At 45.9% G+C, this 26,389-nt stretch overlaps 1 protein-coding gene across 3 annotated transcripts in view; it reads left to right on the top strand.

The window, feature by feature from the left end:
* The first annotated feature begins 9,044 nt into the window (after positions 1 to 9,044).
* The window catches only part of TGFBR1 (transforming growth factor beta receptor 1), an 80,233-nt gene continuing 62,888 nt past the window's right edge, over positions 9,045 to 26,389 (top strand). For all 3 annotated transcript variants that reach the window (XM_037851016.1, XM_037851014.1, XM_037851013.1), the window contains exon 1: positions 9,045 to 9,078. In XM_037851016.1, coding sequence (XP_037706944.1) covers positions 9,060 to 9,078 — 19 coding nt within the window. In that variant the 5' untranslated portion in view covers positions 9,045 to 9,059. The remainder of the gene's footprint in view (positions 9,079 to 26,389) is intronic.

Below are 26,389 nucleotides of genomic sequence, written 5' to 3'. Positions count from 1 at the left end.
CCATGGAGATGTGACTCACCCAATTGCAGGTGGGACCTTTTGATTACATTATTTCCATGGAGCTGTGACCCCACCCATTCAAGGTGGATATGCCAATTTAGATATATTATGTCTCCCAGAAATCCGTATTCTTTAATGCAATCTTTTGGGGGCAGACTGATTAGTCTGTTGGGATTAGGGTAGAAATGTTTAATTAAATCATTTCCATGGACATGTGGACCCCATGCATTCAGGGTGGGTCTTAATTAAATCACTGGAGTCCTATAAGAGAGCTCACAGACAGAAGGAGCTCAGAGCAGCTGAGAGAAACTTTTGAAGAAATGCTTGGGAGCTGATGCTTGCTTGGAGATGCTTGGAGATGCTAGCTCAGAGGCATTTTGGAGAGAGCCACTTTGAAACCAGAACCCAGCAGCAAAGGACCAGCAGATGCCAGCCATGTGCCTTCCCAGCTAACAGAGGTGTTCTGGACACCGTTGGCCTTTCTTCAGTGATGGCATTCTTTTGTTGGTACTTTAGTTTGGACACTTCTATGACCTTAAAACTATAAAATTGTAACCTAATAAATCCCCTTTATAAAAGACAATCCATTTCTGGTATTTTGCATAACAGCAGCTTTAGCAAACCCGAACAGTTGGTCTTAATTAGTTTCCTGGTGTCATCTATGAAAGGATAAAAGGCAGAAACATTTTAAAGAGAGCTCAGACACATTTAGACAGAAAATGCCCAGAGATATTTTGGAGACAGCCATTGAAACCAGAACAAGGAGAGAAACTAAGAAATGAAATCCAGAGTTTGCCCTGGAGAAGCTAAGAGAGGATCCCCAGATGTTTAGAGAGAAACGCCCTGAGAGAAACAAGCAAGGATGCACAGGAGAGAGAGAAGCTAAGACAGAAGCCCAGAGACATTTTGGAGAAAGTCATGGAAACCAGAAGTTAACCCTGGAGAGGCCCAGCAGACTCCGGCCATGTGCCTTCCCATATGACAGAGGAAACCTAGATGCCATCAGCCTTTCTTCAGAGAATGTAGCGTCCTATTGATGCCTTAATTGGGACATTTTCATGGCCTTAGAACTGTAAATTTGTGAACTAATAAACCCCCATTGTAAAAGCTAATCCATTTCTGGTATTTTGCATTCGGGCAGTTTTAGCATACCAGACCAGGTGGGTTTTATTTTATTTGGTGTTTTAGATACATTCTATTTTAATAGTTGTGTATTTATTTTAATATGTAAAGAAAACTATAAATAGACACCAAATCCATAATTTCTTATGTATTTTTATTTAATATGAGCTAAAGAGAGTTTTTAAGTTTTAAAAATGTTGGTTCAAAGAAAACTGTTAAGTAACTAATAGTACAAATGGCTTACTGTTAAGGCGGTAGACAAATGACTGAATTTGGGAAGCACTGGACTCAATAGTTGTTGATAATATGGTTGTGAAATATGTCCAGATCTTGCCAACTTGTGATGACAAACAAGCTCATGTTTCTTTTAAAACCTAAATTACAAGTCTGAGCCCCTAGATGTGAAATGAGCACAGAGCTCAGTCATTTCCTTCCTCAAATATTCTTTAAAATTTCTTCTTCCAAACATTCCAGGGTTGCTTCTATTTGCCTGGAAATTAGTCCTCCTCATTGTCCACCTGCAGGGGCCTCCTTGGAGAGGGGAGCTCAGGCACGTCCCTGTGGCCAGCCTCATTTTGCGGGTGTCAGTGCTGCACAGACGGTCAGTGGCGAGCTGGTGTTGCCGCAATCGTGGAGGTTTGAAGAGCTGGGCTCTGATACGATTGCCCTGTCCACGTGGTCCTGCCACCTAAACCACAACAGCTGCCACCAATACAGATTGCTGCCAGCTCAAGCCATGCTGCTTCCCAAGATATCAAGGAAGTGTTACACTTACTCAGAGCATCTGCAGCAAAACTGCCTGGCCCAAGTGTCACAACAATTAGGTAGTAGTTCTAGTTTGCTAAAGCTAATGAAATGCAATATACCAGAAATGGGTTGGCTTCTGCAATGGGGCTGTATTAACTTACTAGTTTATAGTTCTGAAGCTGTGAAAATGTCCAGCTCAAGGCGTCATCAAGATGATACCCAGACTCTGAAGGCAGGAGGTTGGCACCTCGTCTCCTCTGTCACATGGGAAGGCACATGGCGACGTCTGCTGGTCCTTCTCTCCTGGGTCTTGTTGTTTCCAGCTTCTGGCTTCAGTGGCTTCCTCTCTGCTGTCTGTAGTTTCTGTTTTCTGTGTGTCCTTCTTTCTCAGCTTCTCTGGCTTTTCTCTCTCAGCTTCTCTCTCTCTGTGTGTGTTTCTGTGTCCTCTCTCTGTCTTTTATCCTGTTATAAAGGACTCCAGTAAGAGGACTAAGACCCACCCTGAATGAGATGGGGTCATATCCCAACTTAAGATCCTACTCACCAAAAGATCCTATTTACAATGGGTCCACATCCACGAGAATGGATTAGCTTTAAGAACATGATCTCTTCCGGTGTACATACAGCTTCAAACCATCCCAGCAGGATAGCATTTTCTGTTCATCTCTACACTGCAATTTTCTTCAAGGCATCCCCACCTGCAGGAGGGATGCTGGCTTAGAGGTTCTACTCATCCTACTCCGTGTCCATACCCAGTATTTCCTGGCCTGCTACAATGAAGGTTTTGGGGTCCCCCAAAGCTGAGCCTGAGATGAGGATTTGGCGCAGGTGCTCTCAAAAAGCAGGAGTGAAGGAATAGGGAGAGTACGGCAGCGAGAGAGGAGAAGGTGACTCTGGGTGTATCCTTGAGCTCCTTACTGTCACCTATAGTTTTTCAGTTGCACGAGGACCCCTGAGAAGTGTGCCGAGTATCACCCACAAGCGCCCACCTAAGGGACAGTAGGCTGGAGAAGGTATCCATGAGCTACCGTTGTGCACTGGTTGAAGCAGAGAACATCACCTCCTCTGAACTGGTCTCTGCTTGCAAGCCAACCCACAAGGCTTTCTGGCACTGGAGAAGTTCCGCAGTGGAACGTAGAAAGACACGTGACGTGAGACTCAAGACGGAAGCCAGCAGTGGGAGGTGGGTCTAAACGGGCTCCCACCGCTGTGCCCTAAATCGGAGCTGGGCTGAAGCCCCAGGATGCAGATGCAAGTGGCATCTTCCGTCATCCCACTCGGTGGTCCAGCCTCCCCACCTCCTTAGAGTCCGTTTCAAACCAGGACCCCATCCTCCACACTGGATATAATGCTTTTTGGGCTCAGTCCCAGCAATGCCAATATATGGCATATTTTAAAATCTTTGGTTCTCTTTTTTTTTTTTTTTTAGTTTTTAAAAATTACTTTATTTATCAAATAAAAAAATTTTTTTCCAAACAAAATAAAGCATAAAAGGGAGATCATACAGTTTGTTCTTGTGTGTCTGGCTTATTTCACTCAACATGATGTCGTCAAGGTTCATCCATGTTGTCACATATATTATAACTTCATTGCCTTTTAGGACTGAATAATATTCCATTGTGTATATATACCACATTTTGCTTAACTGTTCATCTGTTAATGGACACTTTGGTTACTTCCATCTTTTGGCAATTGTGAATAATTCTGCTATAAACATTGGTGTGAAAATATCTGTTTAAGTCCGTGCTTTGAAATTTTGGGGGTGTATGTAGAAGTAGGATTGCAGGATGATACATTAATTCTATACTTAATTTCTGAGAAATAGTCAAACTCTTTTCCACAGCAGCTGCACCACTTTACATTCCTACTCACAATGAATGAGTGTTCCTATTTCTCCAAATCCTCTCCACAATTGTAATTTTTTTTTTAAGAGTAGCTGTTCTGGTGGGTGTAAAATGGTGTCACAATATGGGTTGGATCTGCATTCCTTAATGGCTAATGAAGTTGAGCATCTTTTCGTGTGCTTTTTGGCCATTCATATATCTTCTTCGGAGATATGCCTATTCAACCCTTTTGCCCATTTTTTAATTGAGTTGTCTGTCTTCTTTGTGGCTGAGTTGTAGGATTCCATTGTATATTCTGGAAATTAAATGCTTATGGGACATGTGGTTTCCAAATATTTTCTCCCATTCTTTAAGTTGCCTTTTTACTTTCACAATGATTCACAAAAGTTTTTAATTTTGGTGAGGTTCCTTTGATGTATTTTTTCTTTTGTTGCTCATGCTTTTGGTGTAAAGTCTAAGAAACTATCACCTAACACAAGGTCCTGAAGATACTTCCCTACATTTTCTTATGAGTTTTATAGTCCTCTTTTATAATCAGGTCTTTGATCCATTTTTTTTTAATCTTCATTTTATTGAGATATATTCACATACCACACAGTCATACAAAACAAATCGTACATTCGATTGTTCACAGTACCATTACATAGTTGTACATTCATCACCTAAATCAATCCCTGACACCTTCATTAGCACACACACAAAAATAATAAGAATAATAATTAAAGTGAAAAAGAGCAATTGAAGTAAAAAAGAACACTGGGTACCTTTGTCTGTTTGTTTGTTTGTTTCCTTCCCCTATTTTTCTACTCATCCATCCATAAACTAGACAAAGGGGAGTGTGGTCCTTATGGCTTTCCCAATCCCATTGTCACCCCTCATAAGCTACATTTTTATACAATTGTCTTCGAGATTCATGGGTTCTGGGTTGTAGTTTGATAGTTTCAGGTATCCACCACCAGCTACCCCAATTCTTTAGAACCTAAAAAGGGTTGTCTAAAGTGTGCGTAAGAGTGCCCACCAGAGTGACCTCTCGGCTCGTTTTGGAATCTCTCTGCCACTGAAGCTTATTTCATTTCCTTTCACATCCACCTTTTGGTCAATGCCAGTATATGGCATATTTTAAAATCTTTGGTTCTCTTTTAATAGAAGAAATAATAGGTGTAATTTCTTTGAGGAGCTCCTCAAAGAAAGCGGGTACTACAAAAGTGGGAGACAGTAATGGGCAATTGAAAATAAAAGCTGTCCATCACATTCCACTCTTGGGGTTAAACACACACACACACACACACACACACATACAAACACACTCCCTATATATACAATAACCCTCATGCAATAAAAATGTACTCACTCCCTCCTCAAGAGTTCCCACCCAAAGTGACATCCAGCAGTCACACACAGCTACAATTTTTCCTGGGTCTCTGGGTAATGCACCATTCATTCAACCAGTTGCTGATGGTGGTCAGTTGATTATTAATTATTTTTGGAGCATGTAGGCATATAGAGAAAGAATAATTGTCCTCAAGGACCTTCTATTCCAATAGGAGAACCCAGATAATAAACATGCAAACAAATAAACAGGTAAGTGCTAAATTAGGACAGAAGAGTAACAGAGCACGGTGTGATGGAGAGAACATTCTGAAGACATGACATTTGAGGTGAGATGTTTGCAAGTGGTTTATTGAGATGCCTCAATTAAAGCATAGATGATGCTTGATTTCTTTCTACTGCCATCCCCAACTATCAGCTATACCTTTGCTGACCGACATGGATGTCAGAGGAAGTTTATCAGTCAAGGCCCATCCAGAAGACAAAAGCATTTGATGGAAGAGGTGATAAGCTGAACAGGGGCAGGATGGCTATCCAGATGTTACCAAAAGAGGGATAAATGGAGAACATGTTTCCAGAGCCCAGAAGCTGGGATCAAAGAGCGAACGTGTCAACCATGCTAGGCCTGGAGTCAAAAAGGAGACTTGCCTTCCAGTCCTTCACCATGGCCTGGGTTTGACCTAACATGGGCAGGAGGCAGCTGACACAGCATCAAGGGAGGCAGAGTCTGCTGAGACCAGATCCTCCCACCCCAAGCAGGGGTGAGCAAGGCTGGGAAATGCATCTGGAGGGCCAACAGGTCCAAGGCCGACACAGGAAGAGCCTCTGACCTCCCAGTTCTAAAAGTCCACTCCACTCTAAGATGTCAACCTCACACTCTCTTTAAATCTCTTCTCCCATCCCCTGCCCTCATACAGAGCAGTCTTGAGCTGGGATCCTGACTTCTAGGAATGGAGGGGGAAAGAGTAGGATATGGAGCTGAGAATCCTCCACCCCTCCTTCTACAAGGCCCAGCTCCTCTAGTATATTTGGGCAGAAGGAGAGGAAAGATCCATCGGGCTCTTTACTCATCTGCCCACTACTGCAGACCTCTCTAGATTGGCTGTTTCTGCGTTTCCGGCCAACACTAGCCACGGACACCCACCCCAGAAGGCCTGTGGGGCCCAAGCCCACCTCCCTTCTACAGTGTCCACTTTGCCCAACTGGAAATTCTTCCATTCCTGCAAGAGTGTGGCCAGCTCCCTTTCTGCCTTTACTCCCCCCTTGAAAAATTGCCAGTGTTCTCCCAACTTACTCAGATAAACCCAAGGGCAAAATAGAAAACCACCCTGGAAACAGGATGCCAGTCCCTCCTTCTCTCAGAGACCATCCCTCACTGTGGCTGATTCCCTTGTGGCTCCCCCAGTGCTTGGGTCTGATGATTGTGACTCAACGTCCCCCTCTCTCCCCTTCCCAGTCATCTCATAGAGATCGGACAGGAGGGGAGGGGGCCGGCCTGTAGGGGCAGTTGTGACACCAGCCCTGGGCAGGGAGGTGGCATCATGTGAGTAGCTCCTGAGAAGCCTCTTTGCCCTCACCTCGGGCTTTAGCTGGGATTCCCGGGCAACAGAAAAACTCCCATTCAACGTCCTGTAACATGTGACCACTTGAAAGGAGGCAGCAGGCTTGCCAAGAACTAGGGTGGGCCACAGAGTGTACCAAGAAGGAGGAACAGCCAACTGAAAGGCCTCCGGATGCAAAGTAGCTTGGTGTGCCTGAGTAGCAGAAAGAAGGCTGGAAGGAGCTGGAGCAGGAGAAAATGCAGAAGACAGAGGGACGTGAGCGAAGACGGTTGGCAGCTGCAGATCATGGAGGCTCTGGCACCCCAGATAAGATGTCTGGATTTTATGTCTGGATGCTCTGAGAAGCTACTGAGAGGTTTGAAGCAGGAGACAGAACTGGACTGATATTTTTTTTTTTTTTTGAGGCAGCAAATTATATAAATTGATGTATCATTATGACATTTTCCACTGTCAGAACAAAGAAAACCAACACTGATTCTTCATATGAATAAACGCCCACTCACTTCTTGTGGCCACTGTCCCTTTTATTATTGAGATAGATATGACTATCTAGAGCTTTCATCTCAACAAATCTGTTCAGCTTAAAAGTGCAGGATCCAAGTTTTGCTTTGGAAAGATCACTGAGGTTTCTGTTTGTGGAACAGATCGTGGGAACGACTCTGGAGGCAAATGGACTGGTTAATCAACTGTTGCCGCGGTTTAGCGGAGAGATGACGGTGCCCCAGGCTAAAGCCGAAGCAGCAGAGATGGTGGGAAGTGGGCAGATTGGAGATCAGCTGAGACGCAAGAGCCCTGCTGACATGTCTCAGTTGGGAAGAGAAGAGAAGAAAGCTTGGTTCCTGGCATTTTTGTCTGGCCAATCACCTGATGGCTGGTATGGAAATTACTCCAAAGAGCAAGAGTTGTTGGTTGCTGTCTGTCTGTTTTCTCCATTAAGAATATCTGCCCCTTAGAAGATGCTCCCATAAACATGTTATGGAATCAATGAAAAAGCAATCGTTTGGTCAGGTTATAGCTGAGAATTCTACTGGACATACGCTAAACAATGGCTCATGCCTAAACGATGCCTTTAACCGCCCTGTGCATGTTTGCAAATTTTCCATTTGGTAAAAAAGGGAAATGGAAGCAATTTCACTTGTCATCAGCCAAGCACATGATCTCATCCTTCGAGGCCAGGGCAGCAAAGACTGGCTTCTCTGGTGCCGGAGCAATTTCTTTCTGTCCCCCTGTAGGTCCCACCACTCAGGAGACTTGAGAGAATTCCACGGAGCAGCCACCAATGTGGAGCCCATCTGGGAGCCTCTGCTTGCTGGCTCCGGCCTGGAAGCTCTGAGGATGGGGAGGTCTACATGGCCCCTGGCCTGTGTCCCTCTCAGTGTTGAAGATAAGGTGCTCCCACTTCAGCCGGCTCCTCTGAGGTGCCCACCTTCCGGACGCAGAAGTCTGCTTTTGCAGCTCTTGAAGGAAAGGGCTCATGGGGCCCTCTTGCACTCCTGGAATTTTCCCTTCTGCTTTTGAACAGTCAGCTCTGATGGAAGCATCCTCTTGGGTAGCTCTTCACTAAAGGGCATAAGAAATAGCCAACCCATCTCAACATCCTGATGTTTTTTGGTCCAGACCTCTCGGGACAACTGGTGAAGGCTCCCCCAGTGGTTTTACCATCACGTGGCTGGGGTTGCCACCTTCTCCACCCAGCAAAGGGGGATCTTCATAGCTCCTCACCACGTCACCTCAGCCAGTTCCATATCTGAGGGTCTGTTACCTCCAAGTCCTCATTGGTAGGTGCCAATTTCTGTATTATTCAGGCTCTTTGGTTTAATGGGACAGAGTGTCAGCTCTCACGGTCCCACTATGTCCCACAAAAATCTGAGAAATTTGAGAATCAAGATTGTTTCTGTTGCAAGTGATGGAAAGCCACTTAAAATTAGCTTGAGTAAGATGAGAAATGTATTGACTCCTATAATCAAAAGCAGGAATCCTTTGCTCTCCATACCAAGCACGTTCCTGCTTTGCAGGGCCAAGCCCACCCTCAGCAGCTCCAGGCTTAATTCCACCAGTAAGTTCAGCAACCCCAGCAGAAAGAGAGCTCATTTCCAGAGGTAACAGAAAAGGTCCCAGAGAGGGGTCTGAGGCCCACTGCCAAACAGATTGCTGTGGCCAAAGCAAGGAACACGGATGGGCTGAGAGCCATGTACTGAGGGGGTGATTCCCCAAAGGAAAATTAGGGTGCTATCACCAAAAAAGGGTGCTATTGCCATCATAGACATGGTGGTTTTGAGGTGCTATGGCACTTGAGGTGACATCCAGTGACCTCAGTGCCAGGATGGAAATAGAGCTGGGGAAATTACGCAAGGACTCTATGCTGGTGGTTACGTGTGGGCAGACGAGATCTCCAGGGCAACGTGCGGAGAATGGCCAGGGCAGAGGCCCAAGGAAGACACCCTGGGGTGGGGACATGACCAGTTCACTTCACGGTAAGGCAGAAGGGAGCCCTGATGGGGCAGGGAAGAAACAGGAGGTTGGGGATTGGGGACGAAGGGGACCCTGGCAGTGGGGCTTGGGAAACAGAAAAGCCCGAGGCTCAGTGTTCAGTTTCCAGGACAAACCCCTGAACTTCTAGCTGTCCAGCCCCCCAGGGCTCCCACGTCCCCTCCTCCACCATCCCTTTCCCCGCCTTCCCAACTAGCTTGTTAAAAAAAAAAAAAAAGGGGTGACAGAAATCCAAGTAAAATTAGCTCAACTAAAACAGGGAGGACATTGGCTCTTGTAACAAGGGTGGGTCTGGCATCAGAATCACGGTCTAGACAAACAAATAACATGTTGGAGTCTTTCTCCCTGCTTCTCCCATCCCTTCCCCCCCTCTCTCCCCTGCCCCCATCACTCCTCTCGACTTTTCTCTGACTTCAGAAGCTTCCTCCTGGCCAGGGCAGGGCCTGGGAGACAGGGCCGCCGGAAACTGCTGGTTTATATTCTTTCGCTTGGCTATTCCGCAGCAGCAAGAAGGCCTCTCTCTCCTCCCCCTGCTGTACCAGCTATAAGTCCCAGCTGCTTGGCCCAGCTTTTATCAGGCTCTGCATTCGGTCTGGGCGGCTATGGGCAGGCCTACGTCATGTCCTCATCTTATAACACGGGGCTCAGGGATCTGTGATTGGCATCCCCCCCGCCCTGGAGTCAATCACATGGTTGGATGAGCTGGGGATTTGCAGGTCCCCAAAGAAGGAGGGCAAAGAGGGGGCTGACCCAGGTAAGACAGGGGGAAGGCTCTTTAGGTTTTAATGCTTTGGAATAGCTAGAAGTAAATACCTGAATCTATCAAACTGCAACCCAGTAGCCTTGACTCTTGAAGATGATTACATAACAATGCAGCTTACAAGGGTGACAGTGTGATTGTGAAAACCCTGTGGATCGCACTCCCTTTATCCAGTGTATGGATGGATGAGTAGAAAAATGGGGACAAAAGCTAAATGAAAAATAGGGTAGAATGGGAGGGGTGATTTGGGTGTTCTTTTTTACTTTTATTTTTTATTTTTACTTTTTCTGGTATAAGGAAATGTTCAAAAAATAGATTGGGGTGATGAATGTACAACTATATGATGGTACCGTGAACAGTTGATTGCACACCATGGATGATTGTATGATATGTGACTATATCTCAATAAAACTGAAAAAAAAACAAAAAAAAACAAATATGCATAGCTAGTTATATCTTCCCTTTTTTATAAAAAAGGTAAAATAATATAAAAAAAGAAAAGAAAAGAAAAAAAAAGAAACGGGGAAGGAGACGCTGGGCAAGCAAGCACCACAGATCCATCCCTCTTACAGTAAGTCAGATTCAATGCCGGGAAGGAAAGAAAAAGCAAACAGCCAGAGGCTTGTTTTTTGTTTTGTTTTGTTTTCTAATTTAAACAAGAAATGAACTCTGTGGACAGGAATTGCCACCAGGAAGTGAGCACACGCGTCCTCCTGATGGAGAAGGGGGGAAGCAGTGAGAGCCGGCCCTCCCCTCCCCTCCTTGCAAAAAGCTGGCGGAGAAGGGAACGGTTTCAGGTGATGATGACTCACGGTGGCGGATCACTCCTTCCTCCAGTTCTGCGTGGCTCTGTCCAACTCTCCACAGCCAAATAAATAGGAAGTGTGGCAGACTGGGTTCTTTTTAGCAGCAGTACACTTGGGTTTGTTTTCCTAGGCTTGCGTCCACTGGAATGCAATTATTTTCTCTTGCCACTTTGCAGCCCCAGAGAAAAGGAGCAATTTTAAAGAGAGATTTCAATGAAAACAGTTTTGTATTTTACCAAAATGGAATCCCATTATGTCAAGCCGGGCGAAACTGCCTTGACTTGGAAAGAAACTGAGGCCCAGAGAAGGAAAGGGAGTGGTTCCAAGGATGCAGTGAATTAGAGGCAGTGGGAAGTCTACTACAGAAAACTTCTGCATCTCTGCACGGCCCTCTTTCCATTTAGTCGCTCAAAGATGCTTCATAAAGTAAATAATGGAGTGCCTGCTGAATGTCCTTGAAGACAGTTGATGGGGAATTTCAATCTGCTGCTGCAAGTGAGATTGCTAGATGAGTTCATTTCTGGCATGCCCGAAATGCTTCTGCAAAGACGTGACCCCGTTCTGGCTGAAACACAGGCCACTTGGATTCAGCCGCCAAGGATGTACCTTTAGACACAGGCAGTCCTGGTGGCACTCCTGCCTCCCCAGAATTTTCTGCTGCCGGATCCCTGTGGTCTGAAGTTGGTCTTATCAAATCTCCCGCTTTCCCGTGTTTTTTCATCTCTGGTTCCCTCCGGGTTTCCCATCTGGTACTCTCTGAGTTCCCCGTTTGGCTGCTCACATCTGGCTCCTGCAGACACTCCTCTCTGCACAGAGAGGTTCTGGGTCCTTCTTTCCTCCAGACCCACTTTCCTGTGTGTCTTGCAATCTGATGCACCAGGGCCACTATCCCAGAGCTGGGTGCCCGGAGGAGAGGCCTGTATTGGTTTGGGAGGGAGGGAGAGGAGAAAGGGGTGCTTGTTTGCCTGGTTCCCTCCCTGTGGGATCTCCATGGACTGGCCACGTCCCTCTGCTGAAAAGCTCAGCCCCTGTCAAGGGGCTCCCTGCACACAACTGTCTCCAGCGTCAGGGTCTCTCCCCAAGCAAGTCTGCTTCAGTGAGCCCTCCATGGTTCTGCCTTCTCCCTCGTGGTTCCTCCAGACCCTGCCATCCCTTCTGAAAACAATCCCCTTGTTAAGCACTGTTCAAATTACCCAGTGTGAGTGTGCCACCTGTTCAGCTACAGCTCTGACCAATAAACTACCTGAATCCACCCCGGGGCCTCCGTCTGCCCAGTCTCTGGGATATATTCAATTCCAAGGGGGAAAATCTGAGACGCCAATGTTCAGAAGACAGTGTCTACAGGGACCTTGAACTTGGACTCCTAAGTCTCAATAATAAACCCCTACCTTATTCCCAAGAATAAGGAGAAGGGCTCACATAGAGACAGCAAGGAGCCAAAAAAAAATCAGGGCTTTGAGCAGGGAGCCGGCAAAGCTCCTGGGCTGGGGTCAGCTGTTTCAGGGCAGGGGAATCCCGAAAAAACCTCGTCTGGCAGTGTCAGAAGCTGGGGGGTTGCTACACTTAGGCTGACGGGGGCTGGGGAAAGGGTTTGTGTCCCTGCTTGGGCCAGAGCACTAAGGGGGAGCAGCGATGTTGCGCTGGGTTGAATGGTGTCTCCCCAAATTCGTGTCCATCCGGAACCTCAGAATGTGACTTTATTTGAAAGTAGGGTCTTTGCGGATGGGCTCAGTTAAGACGAGGTCATACTGGATTAGGGTGCCCTGAATCTTAGGCCTCCTGTCCTCATAAGAAAGGGGTGATTTGGACACAGGCACAGAGATCTACAGGGGAAGGTGGCCGTGCGAAGACGGAGGCAGAGATTGATCACAGACCAAGGAGCGCCAGCAGCCATGAGGAGCTGGAAGGATTCTCTTATTCTGGTTTCGGAGGAAACATGGCCTTGCTGACACCTCCATTTCAGACCTCTGACCTCCAGAATGGTGAAAGAAGACATCCTCTTTTGTTCTCAGCCACCTAGTCTGTGGTAATTTGTTATGGCAACTCTCCGGAGTCAGTTGATAATGGCAGAAGAGTCTGCTAACTAGACCGAAAGAGACTTCTGGGAAGGGGAGCTAGTTCTCTCCTCCTAGCACTGAGCCCCGGGGTGACAGGCTGCCCCCAGGCTCCCATCCTGGAGTGGCCTGGCTAGACCTGCTCAGGCTGCTGTCTCCGTGGTCTCCCATTTGGAAATCCTCATTCTCCTCATCTAGTCAACCCATGGTCTCCAAAGCACCAAGTCCCTGTTCTGACAACCACAGGCTATTCAGTGATAGTCAATGTTGCCTTTTTTTTCTATCCCTTATTGTGCTAGATATAAAATATGTTAGATTGAGAATAATTTATAGTCACAATCTGCTCAGCACAAACCTGTGTGGGACTTCAGATCTGCAGAAGAAAGAGACAACTGCAAAGATGCCCAGAAGGACAATATCATCTCACATTGTTTTTAGAGTTTCACAGTTTGTCAAACATTTTCTCATGCCATGCATTATATATCAGTTGAATCTCACAATAAACCTATTCAATATATATTAGTGCATGTATTTCAAGAACCTGAGACTTCGAGAAATAAAACGACTTGCCCAAGGTCATATAATGAGCAAGTAGCAAAATCGGCCCTCACGTGTCTCAACTCTAGACCCAGTAGCTTCAGCTCTGCCCCCAGCACTTCTCCTTCCATCCTTCTCAGGCTCACATGAACACAGGTATCAGGCACATCTTTTTGACTAAACCAAGAGAAATATGGCCATCCTTAGGCTGCACCCAGAAACAGTTCCTCTTATATCTTAAGAACAATGGTTGCTTTTGGAAATCTCTGCCTTATACCCCAAAGGATGCCAGACTTTGATACAGCCCTAGCCTGCCCCTCCAAGCTCTTCTCTGTATCACGGAGGGCTAGAAGCCTGAAGACTACATTTCCCAGTCTTCCTGGCCGGCTGGTTTCCATGTAGGCTCTGCAAAGTGGGACACCTATGAAGACTGGAAGATGCAAGGAAGAGGGAAGCTATTTTCTGGCTTTGGCAGCCACCTCAGCATTTCTGGCACCAGCAGGGTGGGCCAGTGGGCAATGGCTGGCAAATGCCAGCTGGGAGGTCTTGGTGGCAGTTTCACCAGCACAGCAGGAACACGAGCTTCTGGTCCTTGCTTGGGCTCAGCAGGTTCCAGCACCTGGCTCCTTCGGCTCCTCCCATCCTTTCCACACTTTTGTAGCCAATTTTCCCGTATTCAAACCCCTCTGTCTGACATTCCTACCGTGGTTTCTACTTTTCTGGCTGGTCACATAGGGTTACAGACCGAATCTCGCCCTCCACAAAAACACGATCAAGTCCAAATGCCCAGTCCTGGGGGTGGGGACTTATTTGTAAACAGGATCTTCAAAGAGCGTGGGCCTTAATGCAGTATGACTGGGGTCCTTATGAGCAGAGGAAATCTGGGCACAGCAGGAGGCGGAAGTGGAGCTATGCACTGCTGGCAAGCGGCCCAGAGAATGCTCCAGACGTCAGAGAAAGCATGATTCCACCAGCACCTCCAGAACTGTGAGACAATAAACTCCTGTCGTTTAGCCAAACCAGTCCATGGTGTTCGTTCCAGCAGCCCTGGCAAACCAAGATGCCGTCACAGATAGTAAGTCCCTTTCCTGGAGACCGAGCTGGCATTTTTGCATATTTCCTGGTCAGGTGGCTGAGACTATGGCTCTGCAATTTCTGTCTCTGCACAATGGGGATGATGGCGCCAGTTTTGCAAGATAGTTGCAAAGGCAAAATAAGAAAACTGATGCAAAGAAGTGTGTGGGATGCAGCACTCGTTCATGTTTTCCGCATCCCCGTGTCACCCCCTGCCTGCCACATGCTAACCCGTGCTCCAGCCCCCCTCAAACCACTTAACGCCCTCTGACCTCTTCTGCCCTCTCTCGGCCCTGGGTCTCTGCGCATGAGGTCCCCTTGGTCTGGAATGCCCCTCTCCTATTTGCTTTCCTGCAAAAACCCCATTCGTTCTATCACGCCTTGTTCAAACACTATTTTCTTACGATCGTTTCCTGACTCTTTCCCCATCCTCAGCCAGAATGAATTGCCTTGTTACATTTCTTATGATCTCATTGTGGAATTCATTAGTTGTGATGATGTCTCTTTTCCCCTTGAGACTGTGAGCTCATTAAACACAGAGCCCACGGCTTGCTATATTTTTGTGATGCCCACCAACAGGTGTGTACATGCATATGTGTGTGTGTGCATCATGCATCCTAAATGCTTAATGAATAATAAAACAATTGCCCATATACCTACCAGTAATTTGCCATTACTGCTGAAGTTTCCTCTGGGCCCCTTCCATGCACCCCGACATCCCAACCATTATTCTCAACCCCCCAACCAGGATTCTGCATTTCATTTTTATCATTTGGATGTATCCCTAAAATAGATCATTTACTTGTGGGTGTCACTTAACTTTATATAAACAGGTGTTTGGCTTTTTTACACCACACGCACACACACGTGCACACACACACACACCCTCTGCATACACAGACAGGGTCCTGCACGTAGCAGGGCTTGGACCAGTCTGGCTCCAGGCTAACCAAAGAGGACCTTTCAGTTCACAAAGTTCTCCGGGGGAGGGGAGGAAGCCTGGCCAGGGGTTAGGGCTGGGCTCTGGGTGAAAAACATCATGGGAGCAACGCATGCCCAAGCACACGGCTGTCCCTGTGCACCACAAGTCTAGTCTCTGCAGAGGGAATGCCCGGTGGGCTGCCTTACTACCTGAAGTGGAGGCCCTGTTCAGAAGCTCAAAAATTTCTTCTCTTGAGGCCTTCCTTCCCATATCACAACTGGCAGCACCCCCATCCCTACATCCAAACGATCCTTTACCCTCCCTTACCCCCTGTCATCTTACGCTCTGTCATCTTCAATTTCTGGAGATTAACTTTAATGAGACTTAAAATGGCACATTTTTACAACCATTTAAACAATGCAAGCCTTTCATGCAAACTATTCAAACGTGGGCCACGACATGGAGCTGTGAAGTCAATTAAGTGGGTTCAGACCAGGCATTTTAAAACACTAAATGGAATTGAGCATTTCCTAGTTCAGCAGCCAGGACTACAAAGTATCAGAGCATGTGCCAGTAGCCAGATGAGCTGGTTTGGATCTGTTACGTACCCCAGAGAAGCCTATGTTATTTTAATCCAATCTTGTGGGTGCAGACCCATTGTGGGTGGGACCTTTTGATTAGATTGTTGCCATGGAGATGAGACCCCACCCATTCAAGGAGGTTCTTAATCCCCTTGCTGGAGTCTTCTATGAGAGGATAAAAGGCAGAGACATTTTGGAGACAGCTCAGAAATGCTGAGACAGAAGCTCCAAGACATTTTAGAGAAAGCCACTGAAACCAGAAGCTAACCCTGAGAGAGAAGGATCAGAAGAGTCATCCATGTGCCTTCCCATGTGACAGAGGAACCCCGGATGCCATTAGCCTTTCCTCAGAGAAGGTATCATCCTGCTGCTACCTTAATCAGGACATTTTCCTGGCCTTAGAACTGTATATTTGTGAACTAACAAACCTCCATTGTAAAAGCAAATCCATTTCTGGTATAGTGCATTCTGACAGTTTTAGCAAACTGAAACACAATGGGTCAATATTATTTTGTTCCATTTCAGTTTAATGGGTGTGTGCATGTGTGCTGTGTGTGTGTGTGTGTGTATGTGTACTGGGTCACAATGTCCAATGTAAAATCTATTTCTTACTATGGATTATGTTCAAAAAATGTTTGAAAGCCACTACTCAGGAGGATCCTTGGAAGGACATTTGGCTGCCTGCTCACCTGCCAGCAGTGCCATCTCTCCCTCACAATGGGTGGCTTGTGCTTCGGATGAGCTTCCAGAGTAGCCATGACTGGCCTAAACCACTGCCCTTAATCCCACCTGGTTGCCACCACAATTAGTTCAGGAGTGGGCAGTAATCCTCAGCCGAGATCGTTAGGACCCAGTTGATCCAGGGATCTGCCTCTCCAGGAATCCAACCAAATCCTTTGATTGGCCTGAAAATTTTACAAATAAATGCTTTGGGGAGGCCCAATCTGGTCTGAAACTCAAAAAAAAAAAAAAAAAAAAGGCTATTCCCTGTTCCCTGTCCACCCCACCTCCACCCCAAGACCAAAACTTGCTGGGAAAAGAGAAGGAGAGACCACAGCCAAACAAACAAATGGGACACAGAGTCATTTCTGAGTTAAATCATCCAGAACTTACTCCCTGAAGTCATGGTTTTCTTGGTCTGCAGAGGGTTTGGTAGGTGACCACGGGCCCCTCTCTTGCCCTAGGTTCACATCCCTGGAGCAGCTTGTGTTGGAAGAGCTGGTGCCCTTAGAAGGCTGAATTCCTGGGGAAGCAAAAGTTGGGAGTCAAAAATCATGCCCATACCAGGAAGCCAGGGGAGTGTTTGACGTTGTCCAGGAAGAGAAATAAATTGAGCCAAAGGGAATTTGGGGACGATTCTGGTGAGCAATAGCGCTTGGGATGGGCAGAGGAAAACCGTGGGAGAAGAGAGCGCCCAGGCCACCACACTTGTCATGCTGCGTGATGACAGACAGGAGCTGTCTTCTCTCCCAGCCCTTCTCTGCAGCCTGTGAAGGCCTGGTCTACATTCCCCTGCCAGGTCCGGGGCTCTGTGTGATAGAGGTCTGGCTGGTGGGAGAGGCGGAGGGAGGAGCCAAGTGGATTTACAGTTACTAACTGCGGTGGTTCTGTTCCACCAAGTCGCAGCGAACCCTGAATTAGTGAATGATGAATGCTTGCTCCCAGGGGAAACACAGGGTTAGTTTCTGGGGAGCTTCTGGTCATAATTCCGCAACCCATCGATACATGGCCTTGTTCTATGTCTGTTTCTGTTTCAAGACACCTTATATATTTTGCTTCCTCCTTAAACTTGTGTACAATGATCCCCTAGGAAGTTCTGGTTTCCCCAGCCTTTTAGAGGCTGCTCTCCTTTAACCCCATCTACAGGCAATATCGTTGCCTTCAGAACATTCTAGCGCAACATTTGAACAAAGCCTCTGGAGAACATTTAAGCAAGTTTAATCATAAATAGTATTGGGGGGCAGGTGATGGGAGCTCATTAAGTGAACATCGATCCATTGGCACTGAACTCACAGCCATCAGCACTGTAGCTCCTGCTTGTCTGAAATGTGTATTTTCTCCGTAAGGCACGTTGCAGCCTCCTTGTGCTCAGGAAATGCTGGACAGACCTTCAGTGCTATGCTGGGTGGGTAGGGGTGAGGGCTGGGGCATTGTAACCGGCAAATCACCAAAAAAAGCACAAAAATGTGAAAAACAGGGCACTAAGTATCCTGTGAGAAGGACACTGGCTTACACGATGTGAGCTGAAACAAGAAGGCAGAGCGTTGCTTTGTTCAGCCTCAGCTGGGAACGTGTGCATTGGCAACTCAAAATTTTCGCTGCTCTGTGCACATCCGGGAATGACTGTAAAAGTGCCACAAATATGGAAATCCGCGAATACTGAGGCCCAACCATCCTTTATTATGGACAAAAGGCTCCTCTGAAGGAAATAACAGACACAGGAAAGAGGATGCAGTGACTTGAACCATGTCATGGGAGAACATTTAAATGGAATTCCTTCCAGCAGCTTTACAGCTTTCCTATTTAGCAATAATTTAAATGACTTTTTAGTGGCTGTTCCAGTCTGCTAATGCTGCCATTATGCAAAATACCAGAAATAGATAGGATTTTATAAAGGGGGTATATTTGGTTACAAAGGTACAGTCCTAAGGCCATAACAATAAGGTAACTTCACTGAAGAACACCAATGGTGTCTGGAAAACCTCTGTCAGCTGGGAAGGCATGTGGCTGGTGTCAGCTCTGGGGTTCTGGTTTCAAAATGGCTTTCTCCCAGGGCATTTCTCTTTAGGCATCTGGGGGTGTTCTCTTAGTTTCTCCCAGGCAAACTCTGAGCTAGCAAAAGTCTGCTTTTGACGGCTGTCTCCAAAATATCTCTCTAAGCTGCAGGTGCACTGAGCTCCTTCTGTCTGAGCTCTTACGGGTCTCCAGTAAACTAATCAAGACCCACGCTGAATGGGCGGGGCCACACCTCCATGGAAATAATCTAGTCAAAGGTATCACCCACAGTTGGGTGGGTCACGTCTCCATGGAAACAACCTAATCTGAAGATTCCAACCTAATCAACACAAATACATCTGCTCCCACAAGATTGCATTAAAGAACATGGCATTTGGGGGGACATAATATGTCCAAACCGGCACAGTGGCTTTTCTTGGGGAGTCAGACTGGTGCTGCTTTTGATGAAACATTGTGAGGAGTCAGCTGGGGGTGGGTGGGTGGGGTGTCCAGCTGTATAATTAATTGTATGTGGTGTCTCCCTCACTAAACGGAGCTTCCGGAATAAGAAGCGTGTCATATCCATCTCGTAACTCCATAGCTTAGTGCAGAGTTGGGGAGGGGAGGTAATCTGTGACTATTTGAGAGAGGAAAGAAGAAGGAATGACTGGAAAGACCTCAGGCTTTGGTCCTGCCCCTCCAGGGTTGCTTCTCTCCCTCACAACCCTGCCCTTGGAGACCGAAAGAGAGAAAGCACATCCAGGGGCCTGACCCTGCATGGTCTTTTTGTCAGAATTGGGAGGAAGGAACCCACCTCAGAAATAATACGGGGTCCTCTATAAATGTGACTCACAGGCAGGGTGTAACAGAACTTCCCAGAAACTCTGACCCCCAGATTCTATAAACTTGGGGGGCTTCCGAGCAGACTCAGGGGATGAGATGGAGATGCTGGTATGGCAGGTCCTTACCGGAGCAGCGCTTGTCCAGCACCCGTGCTCTCTGAAATGTCTCTAAAAAATGTATCTTGGCCTTGGCTCCTGACTCACGTGAGATGCCTCCTGGAGCCCAGCTTTGCAGCCACAGCCCCATCAGTGCAGCACAGCTGGGGGGCAGTGAGGAAGCTGGGGCTCTCTGCTCATTTCTGGAAACACCATGTGGGCTGGCTCTGATGGGGTCACCCCAGGCCAAGGGCCCTGGGTCCAATTACTCTACAGAACATTGCTCTGGCTCCCACCTGTTCAGCAAGTTTCTGAACTGACTTTGTTCCTGGTGCTGAGCTCTGGGGACACTGACAGCCTCAGCCTCTTGGGGACCATAGTCCAGGGAGCACAAGGAGGGGTCAAAAACAAAGGAGAGCAGGAGGATCTTGGGTGCCAGGTGAAGGGGGTTGGTTTTGAGCTGGAGTCCTGGGACTTAGGATGGACATGGACGAGGACATCTTGGTGGGAGGAGGACAGTAATCCCTCCTCTTGGGGGCACTCACTTCTCCCCTCAGGGACGGTGGCAAAGGCCTGCAGTAACAGCTGTTGGTCTTAGTGTTATATCCCTTCTGGTTATAGGAACCTGGCAGAAGTCCCCTTGGGGAACTTTCCCAACCACCAGTGCCATATGGTCTTGTGGGGTTGCCAAACGCAGGACCCCCCCATCCTGACCTGCACCACAGAAGCGGGCGATTGGCCAAGGCTCAGTCAACCAGCGCCCCAAGACTATGGCTCAAGTTCTCATCATAGAATGGTGCTGCTCAGGGTAGCAGGTGCTGGGATTGCATAGAGGGTTTTTTATTGTTGTCACAATAGGGAGCACTTTTGGCATTTATTGGCCAGGAATGTCAAACATCAGCAATGCTGAGGACACTCCCCATTCCAAGGAACTGTCCTCCCTAAAAGACTCTCTGTTGAGAAACCCTGTCCCAAAGGAGAGTACCCGGTGCCAGCAAGGCCGATTAGAGTCCATCCCTGAGATTTCGTTCAAGAAATCTGGCAAGAGAAACTCTCTTTCTTTTGGTCCTGGGGTGATCTTGAAGCCCTACCCCCTAAGACGTGAGAGAAGATGTCTGAAGGAGAGAATGAGCTCAACACAGAGGAAAGGCTGAGATGGGAGATGGATGAAGAGAAAGCAAGAGAGAGCTTTATGACATCATCTGCTCTCGTCCTTTTCCATTATGACAGCCTGTTTTATTTTATTTTATTTTTATTTTTATTTTATTCTGCTTAAGCTCTTCTAAGTTGGGTTCCTTTCTCTTGCAACCCAAAAAATCTCCACCACTCCAAGGCCTCTCCTCCCTGTTCACTATGGAGGGAATCTGGATTTTAGAGAGGAGCTCTACCTCTCTCTACATCCTGCCCCAAACTCCCTCCATACTTCCCACAAATGGGGAAACAGGTCCGGAGAAGAATCACACGACAAGAGTGACATAGTCCAGATTAGAACCCAAGTGTCCTGCCTCCGAGTGCGGAAGGATTTCTCTCCAATACAACCCAGTCTCTTTGAATAAAATCAAAGTCAAGCTCCTATTGTTGGGGTAGGGTGGGGGCTGTCCCTTCAGGGATGGGGCCGGGGTGCTGAGATGCTCAGGTTCAGTGGCAGCTCTCAGGCTGTTTGGGGCCACAACCAGCGCTGCTGAGATCCTGCTGCTTTGGCTTAAACAGTGGGCTGTTCAGATGGACCTGAAATACAGGGCGTCCAAACTGAAGGGAAGAGCATGTCAAGCCTGCCAAGGCTCCCCCACCTTCTTCCTGGATTTTCCAGGTGAGGCAAGGTAACCACGGTCTAGGGTCCCCCACTTCTCCTGCAAAAGCAGTTGGCAGTCTGCTCTGGCCCAGGACAATTTTAGGGGCTCCCTGTGGCGAGGACACTATAATCAGATGATGATGGGATCTTTTGCCTTTATGCATGGTTTGTGCTTGCCTGACTTAGATGGACAGGGTCTTCATGGAGGGCTGGGGGTGCACCTGCTCGCCTTTAGGGGCCCTCCTTCATGCTGAGCTGTTGAGAGCTCCTGGATCCTCCAGAACTCCCACTATCCCCACACACACCCACTTCCCCCGATCACTCCCATCACAATCACGATTACTCAGCCAAACTTAAAAAAGCACCATCAGGCATTTGTTTGTTTGTTTGTTTGTTTGTTTTGCAGCAGAATACAGTCTTAACTGGTTTGGGTCTCAAAAGGGATTCAAACAAAAGCTTGTTCACTGATGCAGTACAAGAGAAACTCAGCTTCTGGCTTTACTCTGCTCTCTCTAAATTCGAGAACATGCCCACGGGCTGTCTCTCCTCCCCCCTCTTTCAAGCTGATTTCTCCAAATATTTGGGTTACTTGAGGAAGCTTTCTGTTTGGTGTTTTCTAGTATTTTGTTCTGTTTTCACTTAGAATTTTGTTATGGATATCTAACTTTAAACACTAGGGATTTGTCCAGTACTGTTTCTGCTTTGGGGAATTTATGAAGGTTTCTTATGTATGGTCGATTTCATAAGTGTCCCACAGAGCCTGGAAAACAGAAGTGGACTCCAGTTCTTGTGCATGTGACTTTGTGTGTGAGTGTGGCTACGTGTGGATATATGTAGCCTGGGTGGTTATCCTTGCTTGGTTTTTGATGGCTCGATCTGCTGAACGTGGTGAGCGGTGTACTAAGCTCTCCCCACTACCGCTGTGTTTCCGTTGAGTCTTCTCATCAAATGTGGACCCTTCGTTTGAGATACATAATTCTAAATGTGCATGTGAATTTGTATGAGTGTGAGTGAGTGTGTGAGTATGTGTGTTTGTATAATTAATCTTACACCAGGCTCCTACAAAGAGGCCACAGGGTATGCACCCCATGGCTTCTGGCCCTGTATGTTTTTTTTTTCTCTTTGTATTTTTTCAGTATATGTGATTAAAAGAAAATTTGGGCCAAGAGGCAGCAGTCTATTGAAAATCCTCAATTTTGTCTTGCCCACTAGGGATGCTTCCTGCCAAACAGTGGAAGAGCCAGGTTCCCCCGAGACAGTGCAGCTGGGCAGGGCGACTGGGCAATAGTGTGCAGGACATGGAGAGGCAGCGAGTGCAGCCAGGCCGGACCCAGGGGAGATGGTGACCATAGGCAGGCAGTCCACTCTGGAGGGTTGAACAAGGAGGCAAGGGGAGCAGCCACTGGAAATCTAGAATAGGTGCTTGAGAAGCAGAGAGATATCCACATGAGGGAGGTCAGTCTGCTAGGAGCAAAATCTTATCCACTAGGCTGCCTGGGCTTGGGGCTCCAGTCTGTGGAATGGGGATGAAGAGAGGGAGGCCAGACCGGATGTGGAGGAATTGTGGACCACCGGGTGCCAGGGAGGGAGGCTGGGGCTGCTGCAGACAGAGCCTGCGGGGAGGGGGGTGACACATGGCAGAGGGACTGACGGCCTGTCAGGGCCTCAGAGAGGACAGCTCAAGCCTGCTGGCTCCAGCCCCAACTCCCAGGGGCCCAGGAAGTGGGTGGTGTCACTTGTTAGCTGTGTGATGAGCTGGAGAGGGTGGTGAAGGCCAGAGGCTGTGTCTCCAGGGAAACAGGGAAAGCAGTGGGGGGAGCTTAGTGTACCTCAGTCTGTCTTTGACAGATCAAGCAGTGAAAAATAAGCAAGGATTAACTACCAAGATTTTATATATATACACACACACTCACACCCAGATTCACATGCACAAAGCAGAGTCCACTTCTGTTTTCCAGTATCCACGGGACAGTTATAAAATTGATCATAAATGAAGTAATCTCTATAAATTCCCCAGAGCAGAAAAGTGCTGGACAAATTCTTTATCCAGAGTGTGTTTAAAATTAGCCATTCATAACAAAAGTCTAAATGAAAACAAAACAATACAAAACACATTTAAAAAACAACAACAACCACACATTTTCCTAAAGTAACCCAAGCATTTGGGGAAACCAGCTTGAAAGAGGGGGTTGGGGGAATAGACAGCCTGTGAGCATATTTTTTCAATGTTAGAGAAGCAGCGGAGAAAATGCCAGAAGTTGAATTTCTCTTGTACTGTACTGGCAAAATAGCTTTTGTATGAATGCCCTTTGATACCATATTATAGATAAGGCTGTATTCTGCTATAACAGAAAACCCAACAGTTATTTCTAAGTTTGTGTAATAGGAGTGTGGTGTGGGAAAAGAAGGTAAGGTAGTAGGAGTTCTGTTCCAGGTAATTGGTGGATTGACCCTTCTATGGAAAAAAAATTAAAAATGTGTGCGAAATCTATCTTCCTAAATGCATTTATGGGCTGAGATTTTTAGGCCAAAGCACTAAGTGAGAGAAGGGCCCTGTGGCTGGCTGGTGCCCTGAAGGCATTTATTGAACCTGGTGAACTTGAACTTCCATTGTCCTGGTCTTGCAGGGCATGGGGAAAAGGGAATAAAATCAGGGGCAATCCAAAGTCTCCAGACACCTCCTTCATAATGATGAGACACCAAAAGGCTATACATTCAATGAAATAACCCACCAGAGGGTTGCAAGGGAAGCTGACTCTCTAGAACTTATGTGCCGAGCCAAGAAGGGAAAAAAGTCATCACTGAGAATTTGGAGCCACAAGCTATCCTCCCCCTCCACCATCACCACAACCATAGTTTGAAGTCCAGACTCCTATTGCCCATGTGGTCTAAGCAAAACAAAAATACTCAAGACAATAATTTAATTTAGAATAATCCGGAAATGGTAGTGGTCCAGGCATCAAAAACAAATGCAAATCCTCATCAGGAGAGCCTGCCTTTATATAAGACTTCAAAGAAAATTTCCACACAGAAAATCTCAAGGGAAATGAGCAGTTTGCAATAAAATGCAACTTCACGTACACAGAGGCACCATAAGTGAGATATAGAAGAGAGCAGAAATAGACCCATGATAATTCAATCACTGAAATTATCTTACACAGACTATGAAAAACACTATGGATTGCTCTTTTTTAAAAGACCAAATTGACTATATATGCCAGGAACAAAGAACTATAAAGTGAGACCACATGGATTTTAAAAAGATACAAATAGAACCTCTACAAATGAAAATTAAAATAATCGAAATTAAAACCTAATGGAAGCAACGAAACGTTGGAAAATGAAATTTGAAAATCAATCCCATTTACAATAACATAATAATTTACCTTAGAATAAGTTGAACAAGCATTGTAAAAGACTTCTACCACTGTAAACTACAAGACATTGTTGAGATAAATTAAAGACCTGAAAAGATGGAGAGATATACCAAGTTCAAGGATTAGGAGACTCAATATTGTAAAGACATCCTTCCTCCCCAAATCAATTTATAGGTTCAATGAAATTCTAACAAAAATCCCAGCAGGCTTTTTTTGTAGATATTAACAAATGGTCGTCTGTAAAGATCTTAGAATAGACAAAATAATACTGAAGAAGAACAGAATTGGAGGGTTTATTCTACGTGATTTGAAGACTTATCATAAAGTACAGTCATCAAGACAGTGTGGCACTGGCCTTAAGATAGACAAATAGACCAGTGGGAAAAAATAGAGAGTCCAGAAATAAACCCACAAATATACAGTCAAATGATTTTTGACATGGAATCAATGTAATTCAATGGGAGAAAGAAAAGTCAGTTTAGTAAATCCTACTGGCTCAAACAGATATTGGTATGGAAAAAAATTGAACTTTGATTAATATCTCACATCTTACACAAGAGTTAAAACTAAATGGGTTAAAAACCTAAAATATTAAAACTGTAAAGCAACTGGAAGAAAACACGGGAGAATATCTTTGTGATTGGGGTTAGGCAGAGATTTTCTAGTAGAACACACAAAGAACAAACCCTAAAAACAACAAAAAAAAAATTTAACTCCTGCTCTTTGAAAAATAACATTAAGAAAATAGCAGACTGAACAAAAATACTTGCAATCCATATATCCAAAAAAAGGGGACTCATATCCAGATTATATAGAGAACTCCTACAAATCATTGATAAAAGACTTGGACAAGAGTACAAAATCATACAAAGGCATATCTTAATTAAATTGTTGAAAAGCAGTGGTAAAGAGAAAAGCTTAAAAGCAGCAGTGGGGAAAAAAAAGACTCATTACATACAGAGTAACAAAAATAAGAATAATAGCAGACTTCTCATCAGAAACCATGCAAGTTAAAACCACGAGATACCACTACAGTTCACTACAATGGCAATAATAGTAACACAAAATATTGTAGAGGATGCAGAACAACTGGGTCTCTCATATGTTGGTAGTACGGGTGTAAAAGGGTACAGTGTATCGTTAAACATGCACGTGTACCTCTAAGTATTTAACCAGAGGAAATGAAACATACATCGAGAATGTTCATTGTAGCTTTCCTCATAATAACAAACAATTGGAAACAACTCAAATGCTGGTCAACAAGAGAGTGGATAGTATTCATACAATGGAATACTATTCATGTACCAAAACATGCAACATGGAAAAATCCCAAAACATTAAGCTCAGACATAAAAGAGTACATTTTGTCTGATTTCATTCTTGTAAAGTTCAAGAATAGGCAAAACTAAACTTTGGATTAGGAATCAGAAAATGATTTCATCTGCAGTGGAGAAGGAAACACAAGAGAACTTTCTAGGGTAATGGATATTTTCTATTTCTCAGGTGAGCTATTGGTGCATGGGTATATACACTTGTCAAAACTCATCAAATTTAACATTTAAGAGCCGTGCAACTGAATATATAATTAAATCTCAATTTAAAAAACTTAATGGACACATTAACAGCAAACAAGTTCCTGCTGAAGAGAGAATTAATGAACTGAAAGTAAGATCTAAAGAAATTATCCAGAATAAAACCCAAAGAGACTAAAGCGTGGAAAGTATGAAAATACATTAAGA

Source organism: Choloepus didactylus, chromosome 10 (genome assembly GCF_015220235.1).
Source record: "Choloepus didactylus isolate mChoDid1 chromosome 10, mChoDid1.pri, whole genome shotgun sequence".
In the NCBI taxonomy this organism is placed as follows: domain Eukaryota; kingdom Metazoa; phylum Chordata; class Mammalia; order Pilosa; family Megalonychidae; genus Choloepus; species Choloepus didactylus.
The sequence above is the reverse complement of the archived record's forward strand: the minus strand, read 5'-3'. Positions and strand labels throughout refer to the sequence as shown.